Raw genomic sequence first — 15,446 nt, 5'->3', positions numbered from 1 at the left:
GGCTGATTGTTTTGAAACAATCTGACTTTCAGTTGTTTGTTCAATTCTCCATTCATTCGCCTCTTCCACGTAAGGGCAAGATATTGCTGCTGAGGTAAGCATATCCAGCAGAGAAATTAGATGGCTGGTCCACTCACTCTCCATTTTCTCCATATTGAGTACTCCGCCATTACTGCTCGGCTCAGGCAATTACTAAAACCCAGGACAGGATGTCACCAGTTTTAGCAACAACCACGAGGAGGTCACTGCCCAAGTGATAATATGTCCCGTCCCGTCCTGTCCCGGGTTTAAGCAACAACCCTCGGCTCACACTCCGGGAAAACTGGTGCAACTGAACTTACTTTCCTTTTCTTGTAGTTTTCTTTTCCTTTAATTGTTGGTACTGCACCCTCTTTCAATACAGGCTTATAGCCAATGCTCCTCAACAGATCAGAGGTCTTGTACGAGTCTTCAGAAAAATGTGCAGAGCAGAGGAGAGACCACTTCATAGGTGCCCAATGTGCCCGTGAACTCCTCACAAAACACATTCAAGTATTTGCAGTTTGAACATTCTTGGGCCATGAATGCAACATAAATCCAGCTTCTGTCATGTTGCTGCACCGGCCAGCAACACATCTACAGTACGTGGCATGGCGATAAATTAGCTCAAAATGGAAGATCAGAGTTGCAGTCAGCTCTGTGTTTTAGTATAGCGGAAATGGTGATGAGACCAATAGCCTTCCTGCGGTGACATCATAGATGTCAAGGTCATTCACTCAGACCGCTACCTACAGTATATGAATCATTTTAATCGTAAAAATTACTATATTAGATTTATTGTTAACGCTTAAAACTATTCCTATGCCATTCTTGAGGTCTCAAGGCATTTATAAACAAAAAGTGAAGCCATGGTTCTGCGTATCTCCTTTAATACTGAGCCATGGGGACAGCAAAAAAGCTGTTAAAAACCTGTGAGAAAAGGTTGTTAAACTTTATAAACCAGGAAACGGATATAAAAAGATATCCAAACATTTGAAAATGCCAATCAGTAGTGTTCAAACTCTGATTAAGAAGTGGAAAATTAGGGGTTCAAGCCATAGTCAGGTAGACCAACAAAGATTTCAGCCACAACTGCCAGAAAAATTGGTCAGGATGCAAAGAAAAACCACAAGCAACTTCAGCTGAAAAATATTCTTGTTTTAAAGAAAAACAAGATAAAATAAAACAAAACAAAAAAACCCTGGTATGCTTATTTCAAGATGCACAATAAGGAGGTATGTGAATAAAAAAGGGCTGCATGGTGTCGATTTGACAGAAAAAAAAGGCTGACTTTCTTTCAGAAGTTTTGAGGCTTGTCTATGCTCTGTTTGGTATATTGTAAAAATATTATATATTACTATACATACAGGATGCTTTTTCGATGGAATAAAACATGTATTCTATTCCCTTTTAGCGGGTTCCATTCATTTGGTTTGATTACATTAAATCCGTATTACATTAAATATGGAAGATTTTGAGAGAATTTTGAAAGAGAAAGACATGCTGAACACCTGAAAGGAATGTGTATATAATAATAATAATAATAATAATGCCCTGTGATGACCTGGCGACTTGTCCAGGGTGTACCCCGCCTTTCGCCCGTAGTCAGCTGGGATAGGCTCCAGCTTGCCTGCGACCCTGTAGAACAGGATAAAGCGGCTAGAGATAATGAGATGAGATGAGATAATAATAATAATAATAATAGCTGGGGGGGGTTCTTGGTATATCAGATATTCAGCTATATTCCATTCAGTTAGCATGATATTGAACTCATCTTCAACATTCAATATCATGCTAGCTGAATGGAATATATCTGATATACCATGAAAAATGCCAGCCAGTATTATTTGTTTTGTGGCATTAGCACTGCTACTGTTCTTTTTTTTTTTCCTTGCAACTCAACCATGCAGACCATTTTTGGGCTGCTGATAATGATCTCCAAACATTAGTTTTCCAGCACAAAATTAGATGTTACAGAAAAAAAAATGTTTTTATGTCCATAATAGAGTCCTCAGGAAGTACAACTTAAGCTCCAACCTGCTGCTGACCTTCTACTGCTCATCCATCGAGAGCATTCTGACGTACTGTATTACAGTATGGTACGGCAGCTGCACTGCTGTAGACAGGGAGAGGGTCCAGAGGGTAGTTAAGGCAGCACAGAAGATCATTGGCTGCCCTCTCCCCTCCCTGATGGACATTTACACCTCCCACTGCCTTAGCAGAGCTAAGAATATTATCAAGGGCAGCTCCCACCCTGGCTTTGATCTGTTCGACCTGTTGCCCTCAGGGAGGCGCTACAGGTGCATCAGGACAAAGACAAATCGATTAAAAAACAGCTTCTTTCCAAAAACCATAACCGCCCTGAACTCGGATATGCTCTGACTTTATAGTCCAGGGGTGTCCAAACTGATCCATAAAGGGCCGTGTGGCTGCAGGTTTTCATTCCAGCCATGCAGCAGCACACCTAATTTGGCTTATTCAATCAACTGACACACCCACCCTTTAATCAAGGGTGGGTGTGGCTGCAAGTATTTGACTGTGTGAAGACAGTTCAGTTGATTGAATGAGCCAAGTCAGGTGTGCTGCTGCATGGCTGGAATGAAAACCTGCAGCCACACGGCCCTTTGTGGATCAGTTTGGACACCCCTGTTATAGTCTATTTATTTTACTATTTTAATATTTTACTAATTTATAATGTGCAGTACATTATAAGATGACTCTCTATGCAATACTTTTATAATGTGCAATACCGCACTCCATAATGTGAAACGCAACACATTCACCTCAGGACTGTGCACCTTACACACAGCACATACACCTCAGGACTGTGCACCTTACACACAGCACATACACCTCAGGACTGTGCACCTTACACACAGCACATACACCTCAAGTCTATGCACCTTACCTTGCAGTACTTCATAATGTGTAATATTTTATCTTATAATGTGACTCTCTCGTGCAATAATTTATAATGTGACTGTCTCTGTGCAATACTTTATATGTGCAATACCTCACTCCATAATGTGTAACACAACACATACACCTCAGACTGTGCACCTTATACCCCCCTTTTTTCTCCCCCCTTCCTCTCTCTCTCTCTCTCTACACGCTGTTTGCACTGTTATTGGAGATGCTTTAATCTCATTGTACATGTGTATAGTGACAATAAAGGCATTCTATTCTATTCTATAAACAAAGCAGCATATTATATAAGAGACCACTTTTCAGACAAAAACATAATGAAGTCTGCTGGGTTTTGCTGCAAAAAAAAAAAAAAAAAAAGAAGCAGGTGCGACAAAGTCTCCAGAAGATGTGTGGCTGGGTCTGGAAGATTATCAGTAATAATTTCCTTATAAAACTGCACAAATTGTACCTGAGACTATTTTTTAAACACAAACAATCATCACACCGAATGTTGACTTTGTTTCATTTATTGTGGCTTATTGCTCTTTATATTTTTTAAATGTAGAAATGTTTAATTTCATTACTTTTGAAGGCATCTTTGATTTTCAGCATTTCTTTGCATACAGTGGTGCTTGAAAGTTTGTGAACCCTTTAGAATTTTCTATATTTCTGCATAAATATGACCTAAAACATCATCAGATTTTCACACAAGTCCTAAAAGTAGATAAAGAGAACCTAGTTAAAGAAAGGAGACAAAAATATTATACTTGATCATTTATTTATTGAGGAAAATGATCTAATATTACATATCTGTGAGAGGCAAAAGTATGTGAACCTTTGCTTTCAGTATCTGGTGTGACCCCCTTGTGCAGCAATAACCGCAACTAAACATTTCCGGTAACTGTTGATCAGTCCTGCACACCGGCTTGGAGGAGTTTTAGCCCATTCCTCCGTACAGAACAGCTTCAACTCTGGGATGTTGGCAGGTTTCCTCACATGAACTGCTCGCTTCAGGTCCTTCCACAACATTTCAATTGGATTGAGGTCAGGACTTTGACTTGGCCATTCCAAAACATTAACTTTATTCTTCTTTAACCATTCTTTGGTAGAATGACTTATGTGCTTCGGGTCGTTGTCTTGCCGCATGACCCACCTTCTCTTGAGATTCAGTTCATGGACAGATGTCCTGACATTTTCCTTTAGAATTCACTGGTATAATTCAGAATTCATTGCTCCATCAATGATGGTAAGCCGTCCTGGCCCAGATGCAGCAAAACAGGACCAAACCATGATACTACCACCACCATGTTTCACAGATGGGATAAGGTTCTTATGCTGGAATACAGTGTTTTCCTTTCTTCAAACATAACAGTTCTCATTTAAACCAAAAAGTTCTATTTTGATCTCATCCCTCCACAAAACATTTTTCCAATAGCCTTCTGGCTTGTCCATGTGATCTTTAGCAAACTGCAGACGAGCAGCAATGTTCTTTTTGGAGAGCAGTGGCTTTTTCCTTGCAACCCTGACATGCACACCATTGTGGTTCGGTGTTCTCCTGATGGTGGACTCATGAACATTAAGATTAGCCAATATGAGTCCTACTTTTAGGACTTGTGTGAAAATCTGATGATGTTTTAGGTCATATTTATGCAGAAATATAGAAAATTCTAAAGGGTTCACAAACTTTCAAGCACCACTGTATGTCTAAGACTGAATGAAAAGCTTACCTGGTCTGAGTCATTGACTGTAATCCTCAAGCCCCTCAGTATCTCTCCTTCTGGAGGATGTTCATACATGGCCAACTCAAAGGTGTCCTGTGGGCCATTCTCACCATAAAATGTAGGGGGGTGGGTGTTCAGGTCCACTACTTGAATAGTTACAGTGGTGATAGCAAAGTCCATGACATTTCCCTGTGAATTCGCCTCTGAAGCCTGGGAATAAGCAAAATCAGCACTGCTTAGTAAATTCCTGCAGTGTAATGAATCACAACCCCAAACATAAAAATAGTATCGAAAGAAAAGACTAGACTTAGATTGTATAGTGATTCAGCTTCACTGAGCTTATTCTAAAGACTGACGTGAAGATCCATTTGAATAAATTCTGACCTTGACCTTGATATTAAATATTTCCTTTCTTATTTGATCTGGATACTTTAGGAGAGTGATGCAGCCACTTGTTTTGTTGATGCCAAATACACCATCTGCTCCTACAAAACATAACACACAAAACTTTGCACAGTAATAACATGGGAAACTCAACTAACCACAAGTGAATGATGCAGATACCATTATATTTGCCATAATGTACAACCCCGATTCCAAAAAAGTTGGGACAAAGTACAAATTGTAAATAAAAATGGAATGCAATAATTTACAAATCTCAAAAACTGATATTGTATTCACAATAGAACATAGACAATATATCAAATGTCGAAAGTGAGACATTTTGAAATTTCATGCTAAATATTGGCTAATTTGAAATTTCATGACAGCAACACATCTCAAAAAAGTTGGGACAGGGGCAATAAGAGGCTGGAAAAGTTAAAGGTACAAAAAAGGAACAGCTGGAGGACCAAATTGCAACTCATTAGGTCAATTGGCAATAGGTCATTAACATGACTGGGTATAAAAAGAGCATCTTGGAGTGGCAGCGGCTCTCAGAAGTAAAGATGGGAAGAGGATCACCAATCCCCCTAATTCTGCACCGACAAATAGTGGAGCAATATCAGAAAGGAGTTCGACAGTGTAAAATTGCAAAGAGTTTGAACATATCATCATCTACAGTGCATAATATCATCAAAAGATTCAGAGAATCTGGAAGAATCTCTGTGCGTAAGGGTCAAGGCCGGAAAACCATACTGGGTGCTCGTGATCTTCAGGCGCTTAGACAGCACTGCATCACATACAGGCATGCTTCTGTATTGGAAATCACAAAATGGGCTCAGGAATATTTCCAGAGAACATTATCTGTGAACACAATTCACCGTGCCATCCGCCGTTGCCAGCTAAAACTCTATAGTTCAAAGAAGAAGCTGTATCTAAACATGATCCAGAAGCGCAGATGTCTTCTCTGGGCCAAGGCTCATTTAAAATGGACTGTGGCAAAGTGGAAAACTGTTCTGTGGTCAGACAAATAAAAATTTGAAGTGCTTTATGGAAATCAGGGACGCCGTGTCATTCGGACTAAAGAGGAGAAGGACGACCCAAGTTGTTATCAGCGCTCAGTTCAGAAGCCTGCATCTCTGATGGTATGGGGTTGCATTAGTGCATGTGGCATGGGCAGCTTACACATCTGGAAAGACACCATCAATGCTGAAAGGTATATCCAAGTTCTAGAGCAACATATGCTCCCATCCAGATGACGTCTCTTTCAGGGAAAACCTTGCATTTTCCAACATGACAATGCCAAACCACATACTGCATCAATTACAGCATCATGGCTGCGTAGAAGAAGGGTCAGGGTACTGAACTGGCCAGCCTGCAGTCCAGATCTTTCACCCATAGTAAACATTTGGCGCATCATAAAACGGAAGATACGACAAAAAAGACCTAAGACAGTTGAGCAACTAGAATCCTACATTAGACAAGAATAGCTTAACATATCTATCCCTAAACTTGAGCAACTTGTCTCCTCAGTCCCCAGACGTTTACAGACTGTTGTAAAGAGAAAAGGGGATGTCTCACAGTGGTAAACATGGCCTTGTCCCAACTTTTTTGAGATGTGTTGTTGTCATGAAATTTAAAATCACCTAATTTTTCTCTTTAAATGATACATTTTCTCAGTTTAAACATTTGATATGTCATCTATGTTCTATTCTGAATAAAATATGGAATTTTGAAACTTCCACATCATTGCATTCCATTTTTATTTATAATTTGTACTTTGTCCCAACTTTTTTGGAATCGGGGTTGTATCTCCATCTATCCATCCATTATCTGTAGCTGCTTATCCTGTTCTACAGGGTCACAGGCAAGCTGGAGCCTATCCCAGCTGACTATGGGCGAGAGGCAGGGTACACCCTGGACAAGTCACCAGGTTATCGCAGTATAATGGTATCTAATTAGCCTAAATAACTTGATGTACAGTAGTTGATACATACCACTTTCAATAGAATAAACAATTGGATTAGGAGCTTCTACATCTCCATCTTTGGCAAAAACTGTGACTATTTCAGATCCCTGAAAAAAATAAAAACTGCATATATTATCTTGCTAAACTTCATTTCATACTGAAAAATAGTGAAAGAGTAGTCATAATGCACTCATTAGGTTCTCAAACAGTATCTTGTGTCATTTCATACACAGCAGAGTAGAAATCAATGAATCTTTCACTGCTATAACAGTGAACATAAACTTTTTCCACAAGGGACTCCTCTCTCTCTCATCTCTCATTATCTCTAGCCGCTTTATCCTTCTACAGGGTCGCAGGCAAGCTGGAGCCTATCCCAGCTGACTACGGGCGAAAGGCGGGGTACACCCTGGACAAGTCGCCAGGTCATCACAGGGCTGACACATAGACACAGACAACCATTCACACTCACATTCACACCTACGGTCAATTTAGAGTCACCAGTTAACCTAACCTGCATGTCTTTGGACTGTGGGGGAAACCGGAGCACCCGGAGGAAACCCACGCGGACACGGGGAGAACATGCAAACTCCACACAGAAAGGCCCTCGCCGGCCCCGGGGCTCGAACCCAGGACCTTCTTGCTGTGAGGCGACAGCGCTAACCACTACACCACCGTGCCGCCAAGGGACTCCTCAAGGGTGTTTTTTTTTTTTTGTTAAACATCATCAGATAATGTGAAAAATGAGTTCTAAACATTGACAATTTGAAATTCATTATCTTATGACTTGCTGCTGTGATTTTTGGATTGCTGAATGTGTGCCAGAGCATTGCCTTGATTATTTAGTACTTAATTCTGTTTGTAAATATTTGCATTATTGTATAGCAGATAGGTATTATTATTATTATTATTATTATGTTCGATGAAGTTAAAACTACCATGAGGAATGGAAAAAATGAGTACTCACAGGTGAAGAAACTTCATAGACATAGCCAAAGTATGGTGTACCAACAAAACTGGGAGGAGTGTCCTGACTGTCAATTACATTAATTGTCAAGGTAGCAGATGATGACATCACCTGTTCCCTCCCATTATAACTTCCGCCTCCATCCTTAAAGCGATGAGAGTAATCATATTAAGTGTTTTGAATATTGAAAATATGTTTTTCAATTACAAAATTATTGGTAGCCTTGGTTAAGCTAAAGAAAACAGACTGTCAAAAATCAATCAGTGTACATACAGTGCAAATCCACACATTTGCAGTGATTACAGATCTAAGAAAAAACAATTTTCAAATTTGAAGCTATTTTTTGCTCATTTCAAATGCTATATACTTTAACAAGCACACAATGAAATGCTTGTGCAAAAAATTAATTATTCCTGTTTGGATCACATTCAACAGAACACCCCCCCCCCCCCCCCCCCCAAAAAAAAAAAAAGCACTTAGATATGAAATTATAATCAATTGATTTTACATATTTAGTCTCCCAAACACACTAAACTGGACAACACTACCACCTTCTATAACAAGCAAACAGATGAATAAAACAAAATAAAATATACTACATATCCTATACACATAGTTGGAAACTTTTTTCTTTTTTTATTTTAGTAAAAAGCTCACAGAGGTTTTATAACCCATAGCCACTCAGTTTGTGAGTGACAGTACTGCTTGATGGTGCATTCTGGCTAGAATAAACACATCAAGATTATTTTTACTGCTTGTTTCACAAGTTTAAGAAACACCCTGGAGCCTGTTCATTTTTTATTTTATTAAAAACAATGTAAAGACTCACTCACCTTTGCCACCACAGTAACAAAATGTGTCCTCACTCTCTCATAGTCGAGAACCTCACCCATTTTTATCCTTAATACTCCACTGTGGCGGTCAATAGCAAACTTAGTGTTTTGACCAGTGCTCTACATATTAGAACAAAAGGCAGAGGTATTAAAGCCTAAATGCCTATCCAACACAGAGCCGAATATAAATTGGTTTGTACAGTATGAGTTTCTAGGGCTCTAATTACAGTACTATGCAAGCTGAAAACACATTATTACTGTCAGCACTGGGCTCTTAATAGTGAAAGGTTCTCTACAGTATATTGGATCTGGATGCCCATACAGTGCACCTAAAGGTTGAAAGCTCATGTGCCCCAACTGATGAAGTTGAAATGTCAGTCTTGTGCAATCATGAATCACTGCCACTTCCCAGAGTGCTGAGAGCTAAGCTCACACAAATGTGATTATAATCTAATCCCAAAGAGTACGAGTGCGTAGTATGCACTTTGCTGCACATTTTAGTTTTAGGTCATATGTGCTTGAAGTGAATTATTTTTATTGCAAATGGATTAACCTTCATGTCCTCAATCTTTACAATGATTTTCTACTAAAATATTTTACAGGGAAGAGAAATATCCAAAGCTTCATCTCAAAAACTTTTGTCTAGTTTAAGAGTCACATATTCACATAGATAAGCGGCGTGCTAATCTCGAGCTTGTAGGATCAGAAAGATTTACTTGAAGAAAGTAGGTGACAGAGCCTCCTGAGCCTGTATCTCTATCCACAGTCTGCACTTTAAATATACTGGTCCCAGAGGGTGTGCTCTGTACAGACACAGAGAGAGAGAGAGTGTATGAACAATTGTGAATTAGTTTAAGATGTAAATAAGCCACACTGTTATTGTTATTGTTTCAGTAAAAGGTCATGACCCTTACCTCTGGCACATCCACAATGGAGGGCAGGTTCTGAAACTGTGGCTCCTCATCATTTGCATCCATCACAAACACCCTCACGTTTTCTACTACCTTTAAACATATTAGTTAACAACATACTAGTTAACAACTTTACACATTTAGAGCAGCAAACATTTTATGATAGATTTAAGTGTACCTACTTTATTAAACTCATCAGAGATACTGACAAGGACCTCAATCTCATCCTGTATCTGCAAGGGTAATCAAATCAATTATTTTTTTTTTAAGTATATCTGTGTCTTTGCCCAGAAATGAAAGTTTATTTAGTATGGCTCAGTGGCCTACCTCTCTGTCAAGTTCCTCTATCAGAGTAACTATTCCAGATATGGGATCAACATGAAAATATTCTTTAGATCCTGGATTAAACTGTAGGCCATATCTTACAGGCTGTCCCTCTGGATCGGTTCCATTCAAAACATATATATGTGTTCCTAAAATATGGGAAACAGGATCAGTATTGATTTCAAAATAAACATATTGCTACAGTATGATAAAAAATTTCTACATTTTACCTGAAGATCTATTGGTTTATGATGTGTAATGTATGGCCTACATCAGAGGTTCTCAACCTTTTCTACTTTAAGGCCCACCTATTCATACTTGTAAGAAGTCAGGGCCAATTAAAAAAGATCTCCAATTATTTTGGTTCATCAATTCTATTAGAATCTAATAATCTATTGTAAAGTGTATTAATGGGATGCAACATCACTCCCTGTTACAAATGGGAGCCCAGGAATTAAATAAATGCAATAAAACAAATTGTTTTTAATTGTAGGTATTGTATTTAAAACTGTATGGATGTGCCAGAAGCCAACGTAAAACCATGCATGCAGGGCATTCTCAGTCAGAAGGGATTAATGATCCAAAAGTGGAGTCTGGTCCATTAACACAAGAACTTATTGCCATGTTTGTGTACAGCAAACAAGCAAGTTATTAAAACCAAGAAGTACACTCAAAAGAAGTGGCTACAGAAACCATTCAGTGGGATAGATCCTTACATGTTAACAAAGTAGGATTTTTCCTTTGAAAGAAATATATGAAGGGATTTGGATATTTTGCTCTCTATAGTGCAAAATATCATTCAACATTTCATGGAATATGGAGGAAATTCAGTGTGTAAAGGACAAGGGTGCAAGCCTAAGCTGAACACCCATGATCTCCGATGCCTCAGATGGCACTGCATCAAGAACCATCATTAATATACAGTGGCATGCAAAAGTTTGGGCACCCTTACTGAAAATGTCTGTTATGGTGAATAGTTAAGTGAGCAGAAGATGAACTGATCACCAAAAGGCATAAAGGTAAAGACGACACGTTTCTTTTCAGTGTTTTCTGCAAGATTTGTGTATTATTTTTGTTTTGTACAATTGGAGAGTGAAAAAAGAAAAGGAACACCATGCAAAAGTTTGGGCACCCCAATACATTTGAGTTCTCAGGTAACTTTTATCAAGGTTCCAGACCTTAATTAGCTTATTGAGCTGTGGCTTGTTCAAATTCTTCATTAGGAAAGGTCAGATAATGCAGATTTCAAAGCTGTATAAATTCTCTGACTCCTCAAACTTGTCCCTAAAATCAACAGCCATGGGCTCCTCTAAGCAACTCTCTCGCATTCTGAATAATAAAATAATTGATGCGCTCAAAGCAAGAGAAGGCTACAAGAACATAGCAAAGTGTTTTCAGGTAACTGTTTCCTCAGATTGTAATTTTATTAAGAAATGGCAGTTAACAGAAACAGTGGAGATCAAGGTGAGGTCTGGAAGATGAAGAAAACTTTCTGAAAGAACTGATTGGATTGCTAGAAAGACAAATAAAAAACCCCTGTTTGACTGCAAAAGTCCTTCAGAAAGATTTAGCAGACCCTGGAGTGGTGGTGCACTGTTCTACTATGCAGCAACACCTGACCAAATATGACCTTCATGGAAGAGTCATCAGAAGAAAACCTTTCCTGCATCCTAGCCACAAAATTCCGTGTCTGAAGTTTGCAAATGAACATCTAAATAAGCCTGATGCATTTTGGAAACAAGTCCTGTGGACTGATGAAATCAAAATAGAACTTTTTGGCCACAATGTGCAAAGGTATGTTTGGAGAAAAAAGGGTGGCAAATTCCAGGAAAAGAACACCTCTCCAACTCTGAAGCATGGGTGTGGATCGATCATGCTTTGGGGTTGTGTTGCAGCCAGTGGCACAGGGCACATTTCATTGGTTGAGGGAAGCATGGATTTGAATAAATACCAGCAAATTCTGGAAGCAAACATCACACCATCTGTAAAAAAGTTGAAGTTAAAAAGAGGATGGGTCGTACAATAAGACTATGATCCAAAACACACCTCAAAATCTACAATGGAATACCTCAGGAGGCACAAGCTAAAGGTTTTGCCATGGCCCTCACAGTCCCCTGACCTAAACATAATTGAAAATCTGTGGATAGATCTCAAAAGAGCAGTGCATGCAAGACAGCCCAAGAAACTTGTAGAACTGGAAGCCTTTTGCAAGGACGAATGTGTGAAAATCCCTCAGGTATCTTTAACTTTATGCCTTTTGGAGATCATTTCATCTTCAACTTGCTTAACTGTTCACAGTAACAGCAATTTTGACCAGGGGTGCCCAAACTTTTGTATACCACTGTAGTTGATGTAACCACATAGGCTCAGGATTTCTTTGGCAAATCTTTGTCAAGCACTACAATACAGATTTACATCCACAAATGCCAGTTAAAACTTGCCAGCAAAAAGGAAGCCTTATGTTAACTGTATCCAGAAGTACTGTTCACTTCTCTGGGCTCAGAGGCATCTGGGATGGACCATCACATAGTGGAAACATGTATTGTGGTCAGACGAATCAGGTCTTTTTTCCAGGTATTTTGTGGAAGAAATTGATGCTGTGTGCTCTGAACCAAAGACAAAAAGGCCCATCCAGACTGTTACCAGCAGTAAGTCCAAATGCGGGCGGCACGGTGGTGTAGTGGTTAGCGCTGTCACCTCACAGCAAGAAGGTCTGGGTTCGAGCCCCATGGCTGACGAGGACCTTTCTGTGTGGAGTTTGCATGTTCTCCCTGTGTCCGCGTGGGTTTCCTCCGGGTGCTCCGGTTTCCCCCACAGTCCAAAGACATGCAGGTTAGGTTAACTGGTGACTCTAAATTGACCATAGGTGTGAATGTGAGTGTGAATGGTTGTCTGTGTCCATGTGTCAGCCCTGTGATGACCTGGCGACTTGTCCAGGGTGTACCTTGCCTTTCGCCTGTAGTCAGCTGGGATAGGCTCCAGCTTGCTTGCGACCCTGTAGAACAGGATAAAGCAGCTAGAGATAATGAGATGAGAAGTCCAAATGCCATTGTCTGTCATGGTATGGGGTTGTGTCAGTGCCCTTGACAAAGGTAACTTACACTTCTGTGATGGCAGCATTAATGCAGAAAAGTACATTTAGATTTTGAAGCAACATATGCTGCCTATAAAATGACATATTTTCCAGGGATATTTCAACAAGACAATGCAAAACCACATTCTGCACACATTACAAAGACATAGCTGTGGAAGAAGAGGCTGCCTGTCCCCTCTGTCCCCAATAGAGAATGTGTGGCAAATTTTCAAATGAAAATTGTGACGACGACAATGACCCCGTACCATTGCACAACTTAAGACCTGTTTGCAAGAAGAATGGGACAAAATAACACCTGAAACACTTCATCAGTTTGTGTCTTCACTCCCTCAACATCTTTCAAGTGTTGTGAGAAGGAATTGAAATATTATTAAGTGGTGAATGGTTCACTGTCTCAACTTCTTCTGAAGTGTGTTGCAAGAATCAAAATTGAAATAAGAGTTGATTTTGAAAAAAATGTTATAAGGTAAAACATCAAATAACATGCTGTTGTATTGTTTTGAGGGCAATACAGGTTAAAGAGTATTCACAAATCATTATTTTCTGTTTTAATTTCAATTTCAACATACCATCCCACATTTTTCTGATTTTGGATTGTATTTAGGTGAGGTTGTAAGCATGTTTGTTCAGTTTGTGATGCTCTTTTATCCAGGACAAATCTAAATACTGCTAAACACTATTTGATATCATAGTGTTATCGAGTAGCTCTCTTACCCTTTGGGGTATCCTCTGAAAGACTGAACGATGCCAGATTACCATTGTTACTATGAGGCCCATTGTCATAGAAATATGGTGCGTAATCAGTCTGTGCTGTGAACATTCAAACAAGAAATTATTTCTCATATGTCACATACTGTACATGTAAACATATAAATGTTGCTTTGAATGAGTAATTGAATCTTAATGCAAGCTACTGTTTTATACACTACTCCTCCTTTGACTATTCATTTGCCTGGTTTTAATGATACTGGACACAGAAACTACTGAGTTATTATACTGTATATCTTCAAAAATTCAATGTCATGTAAAGCAGTTATTCCCTATTATATTTCTGAATCTGCAGATAAAAACATCACAATTTTTCAGTGTCCACACATCCAAACATACTCACTTGCTACTGTTTATGCAGATGTGCAGATAATGCAAATGTAGAAAAGACATAAATACACACTGGATTAGCAGCATTAGTGGAATATTTTTTTTCCAAGATGACTTTATAAACACTAGATTATTAGTTTAAATATTATTTCAGCTTGAGATATTTCAAGTTTAAATACTCACCAAAATGGAACTGTACAAATAAAATAAATGGTGAAAGTATCCTTTTGTTAATATTCATCATTAAAACAACCCTGAAACAGTCTGCGAAAAGTGGCAGTGGTTGGATCTAAACCAGTGTCTCTTTGAAGGTGTATGTTGTGGAGTGTGGAGAGCTAAAGCTAATCCAATGACGAGTCTTAGACCAGGGCCATTTTTAACCCCCTTTTCTATCTCAACTAACACACCACAGGGGCTTCTGAGCTGCTCCATCATACCTCATAGGACACATTAAGTTGTTTCAATATTTACACTAATTCTATTATTTTACAGCTACATGTATACATTGATATCTAAATTGCTAACCAAAATATGTGTCCTTATTCTGAAAGTGTAAATGCTTGATCAGACTGATGAGTCACAGACTCTACAATATGCACTGTGGAAGACTCTCAAACATACAGGGGTCAAATTGTAGTTCAAATCTAAAAATTTACTGAACTAACAGTAGAAAAAAAAGATTTAGACTAAATCAGTGACCAAAGCATAAATGTAAAAAACTAACAAAATAACAAAAAATGACATATTTGTTTGGCTTGCAATAATCATTATGAGCACAATTTTCTATTACCTAACATAATGGCACATTTTCCAGAAGTGTCAAAAAGAGTAATTAACTTTATTCCATACTAGAGGGAGTTGATTTTGTCCTATGCTGTATATGAATATTTAAGTAAGATTTAAGTAACGCATATTACCACAGAGCGCCAAGGTAAGTTTTTTTTTAACATTCCCCTCATAAGTGTCTATAAAAATAATACATTCTCTCTCTCTCTCTCTCTCTCTCTTTTTTAAACAATCCTATTTACAGAGTGTACCTCTACAGTAAGGTATGTAACTTGTCTCCTCGGTTAAAAATACAGAACAGAATGTGAGAAATTTACAGTTACAACCACCTTTTCTGTTCAGAAAAAGGCAATCAAAATATGACATAACTGTCTTTATTCTGACATTTAAGACATTCTTGAATTTATGTGAGAAACAAATAATTTGATTAGATCAGATCA

The 15,446-nt window shown here is 38.7% G+C and overlaps 1 protein-coding gene across 1 annotated transcript in view; it reads right to left on the bottom strand.

The window, feature by feature from the left end:
* cdhr1a (cadherin-related family member 1a) overlaps positions 1-14,652 on the bottom strand; it is a 53,446-nt gene extending 38,794 nt beyond the window's left edge. Inside the window, exons 1-11 of the mRNA XM_060924963.1 lie at positions 14,628-14,652; positions 13,837-13,932; positions 10,032-10,177; positions 9,887-9,937; positions 9,708-9,797; positions 9,510-9,596; positions 8,794-8,913; positions 7,961-8,104; positions 7,025-7,103; positions 5,031-5,131; positions 4,653-4,856 (exon numbers count right to left, since the gene is read on the bottom strand). Of these exons, the coding sequence (XP_060780946.1) occupies positions 4,653-4,856; positions 5,031-5,131; positions 7,025-7,103; positions 7,961-8,104; positions 8,794-8,913; positions 9,510-9,596; positions 9,708-9,797; positions 9,887-9,937; positions 10,032-10,177; positions 13,837-13,932; positions 14,628-14,652 (1,143 nt within the window). The remainder of the gene's footprint in view (positions 1-4,652; positions 4,857-5,030; positions 5,132-7,024; positions 7,104-7,960; positions 8,105-8,793; positions 8,914-9,509; positions 9,597-9,707; positions 9,798-9,886; positions 9,938-10,031; positions 10,178-13,836; positions 13,933-14,627) is intronic.
* Positions 14,653-15,446: the final 794 nt, after the last annotated feature.

The sequence above is a fragment of the Neoarius graeffei genome, chromosome 7 (assembly GCF_027579695.1).
Source record: "Neoarius graeffei isolate fNeoGra1 chromosome 7, fNeoGra1.pri, whole genome shotgun sequence".
Classification (NCBI taxonomy): Eukaryota; Metazoa; Chordata; class Actinopteri; order Siluriformes; family Ariidae; genus Neoarius; species Neoarius graeffei.
This window is presented reverse-complemented; position numbering and strand designations above follow the sequence as displayed.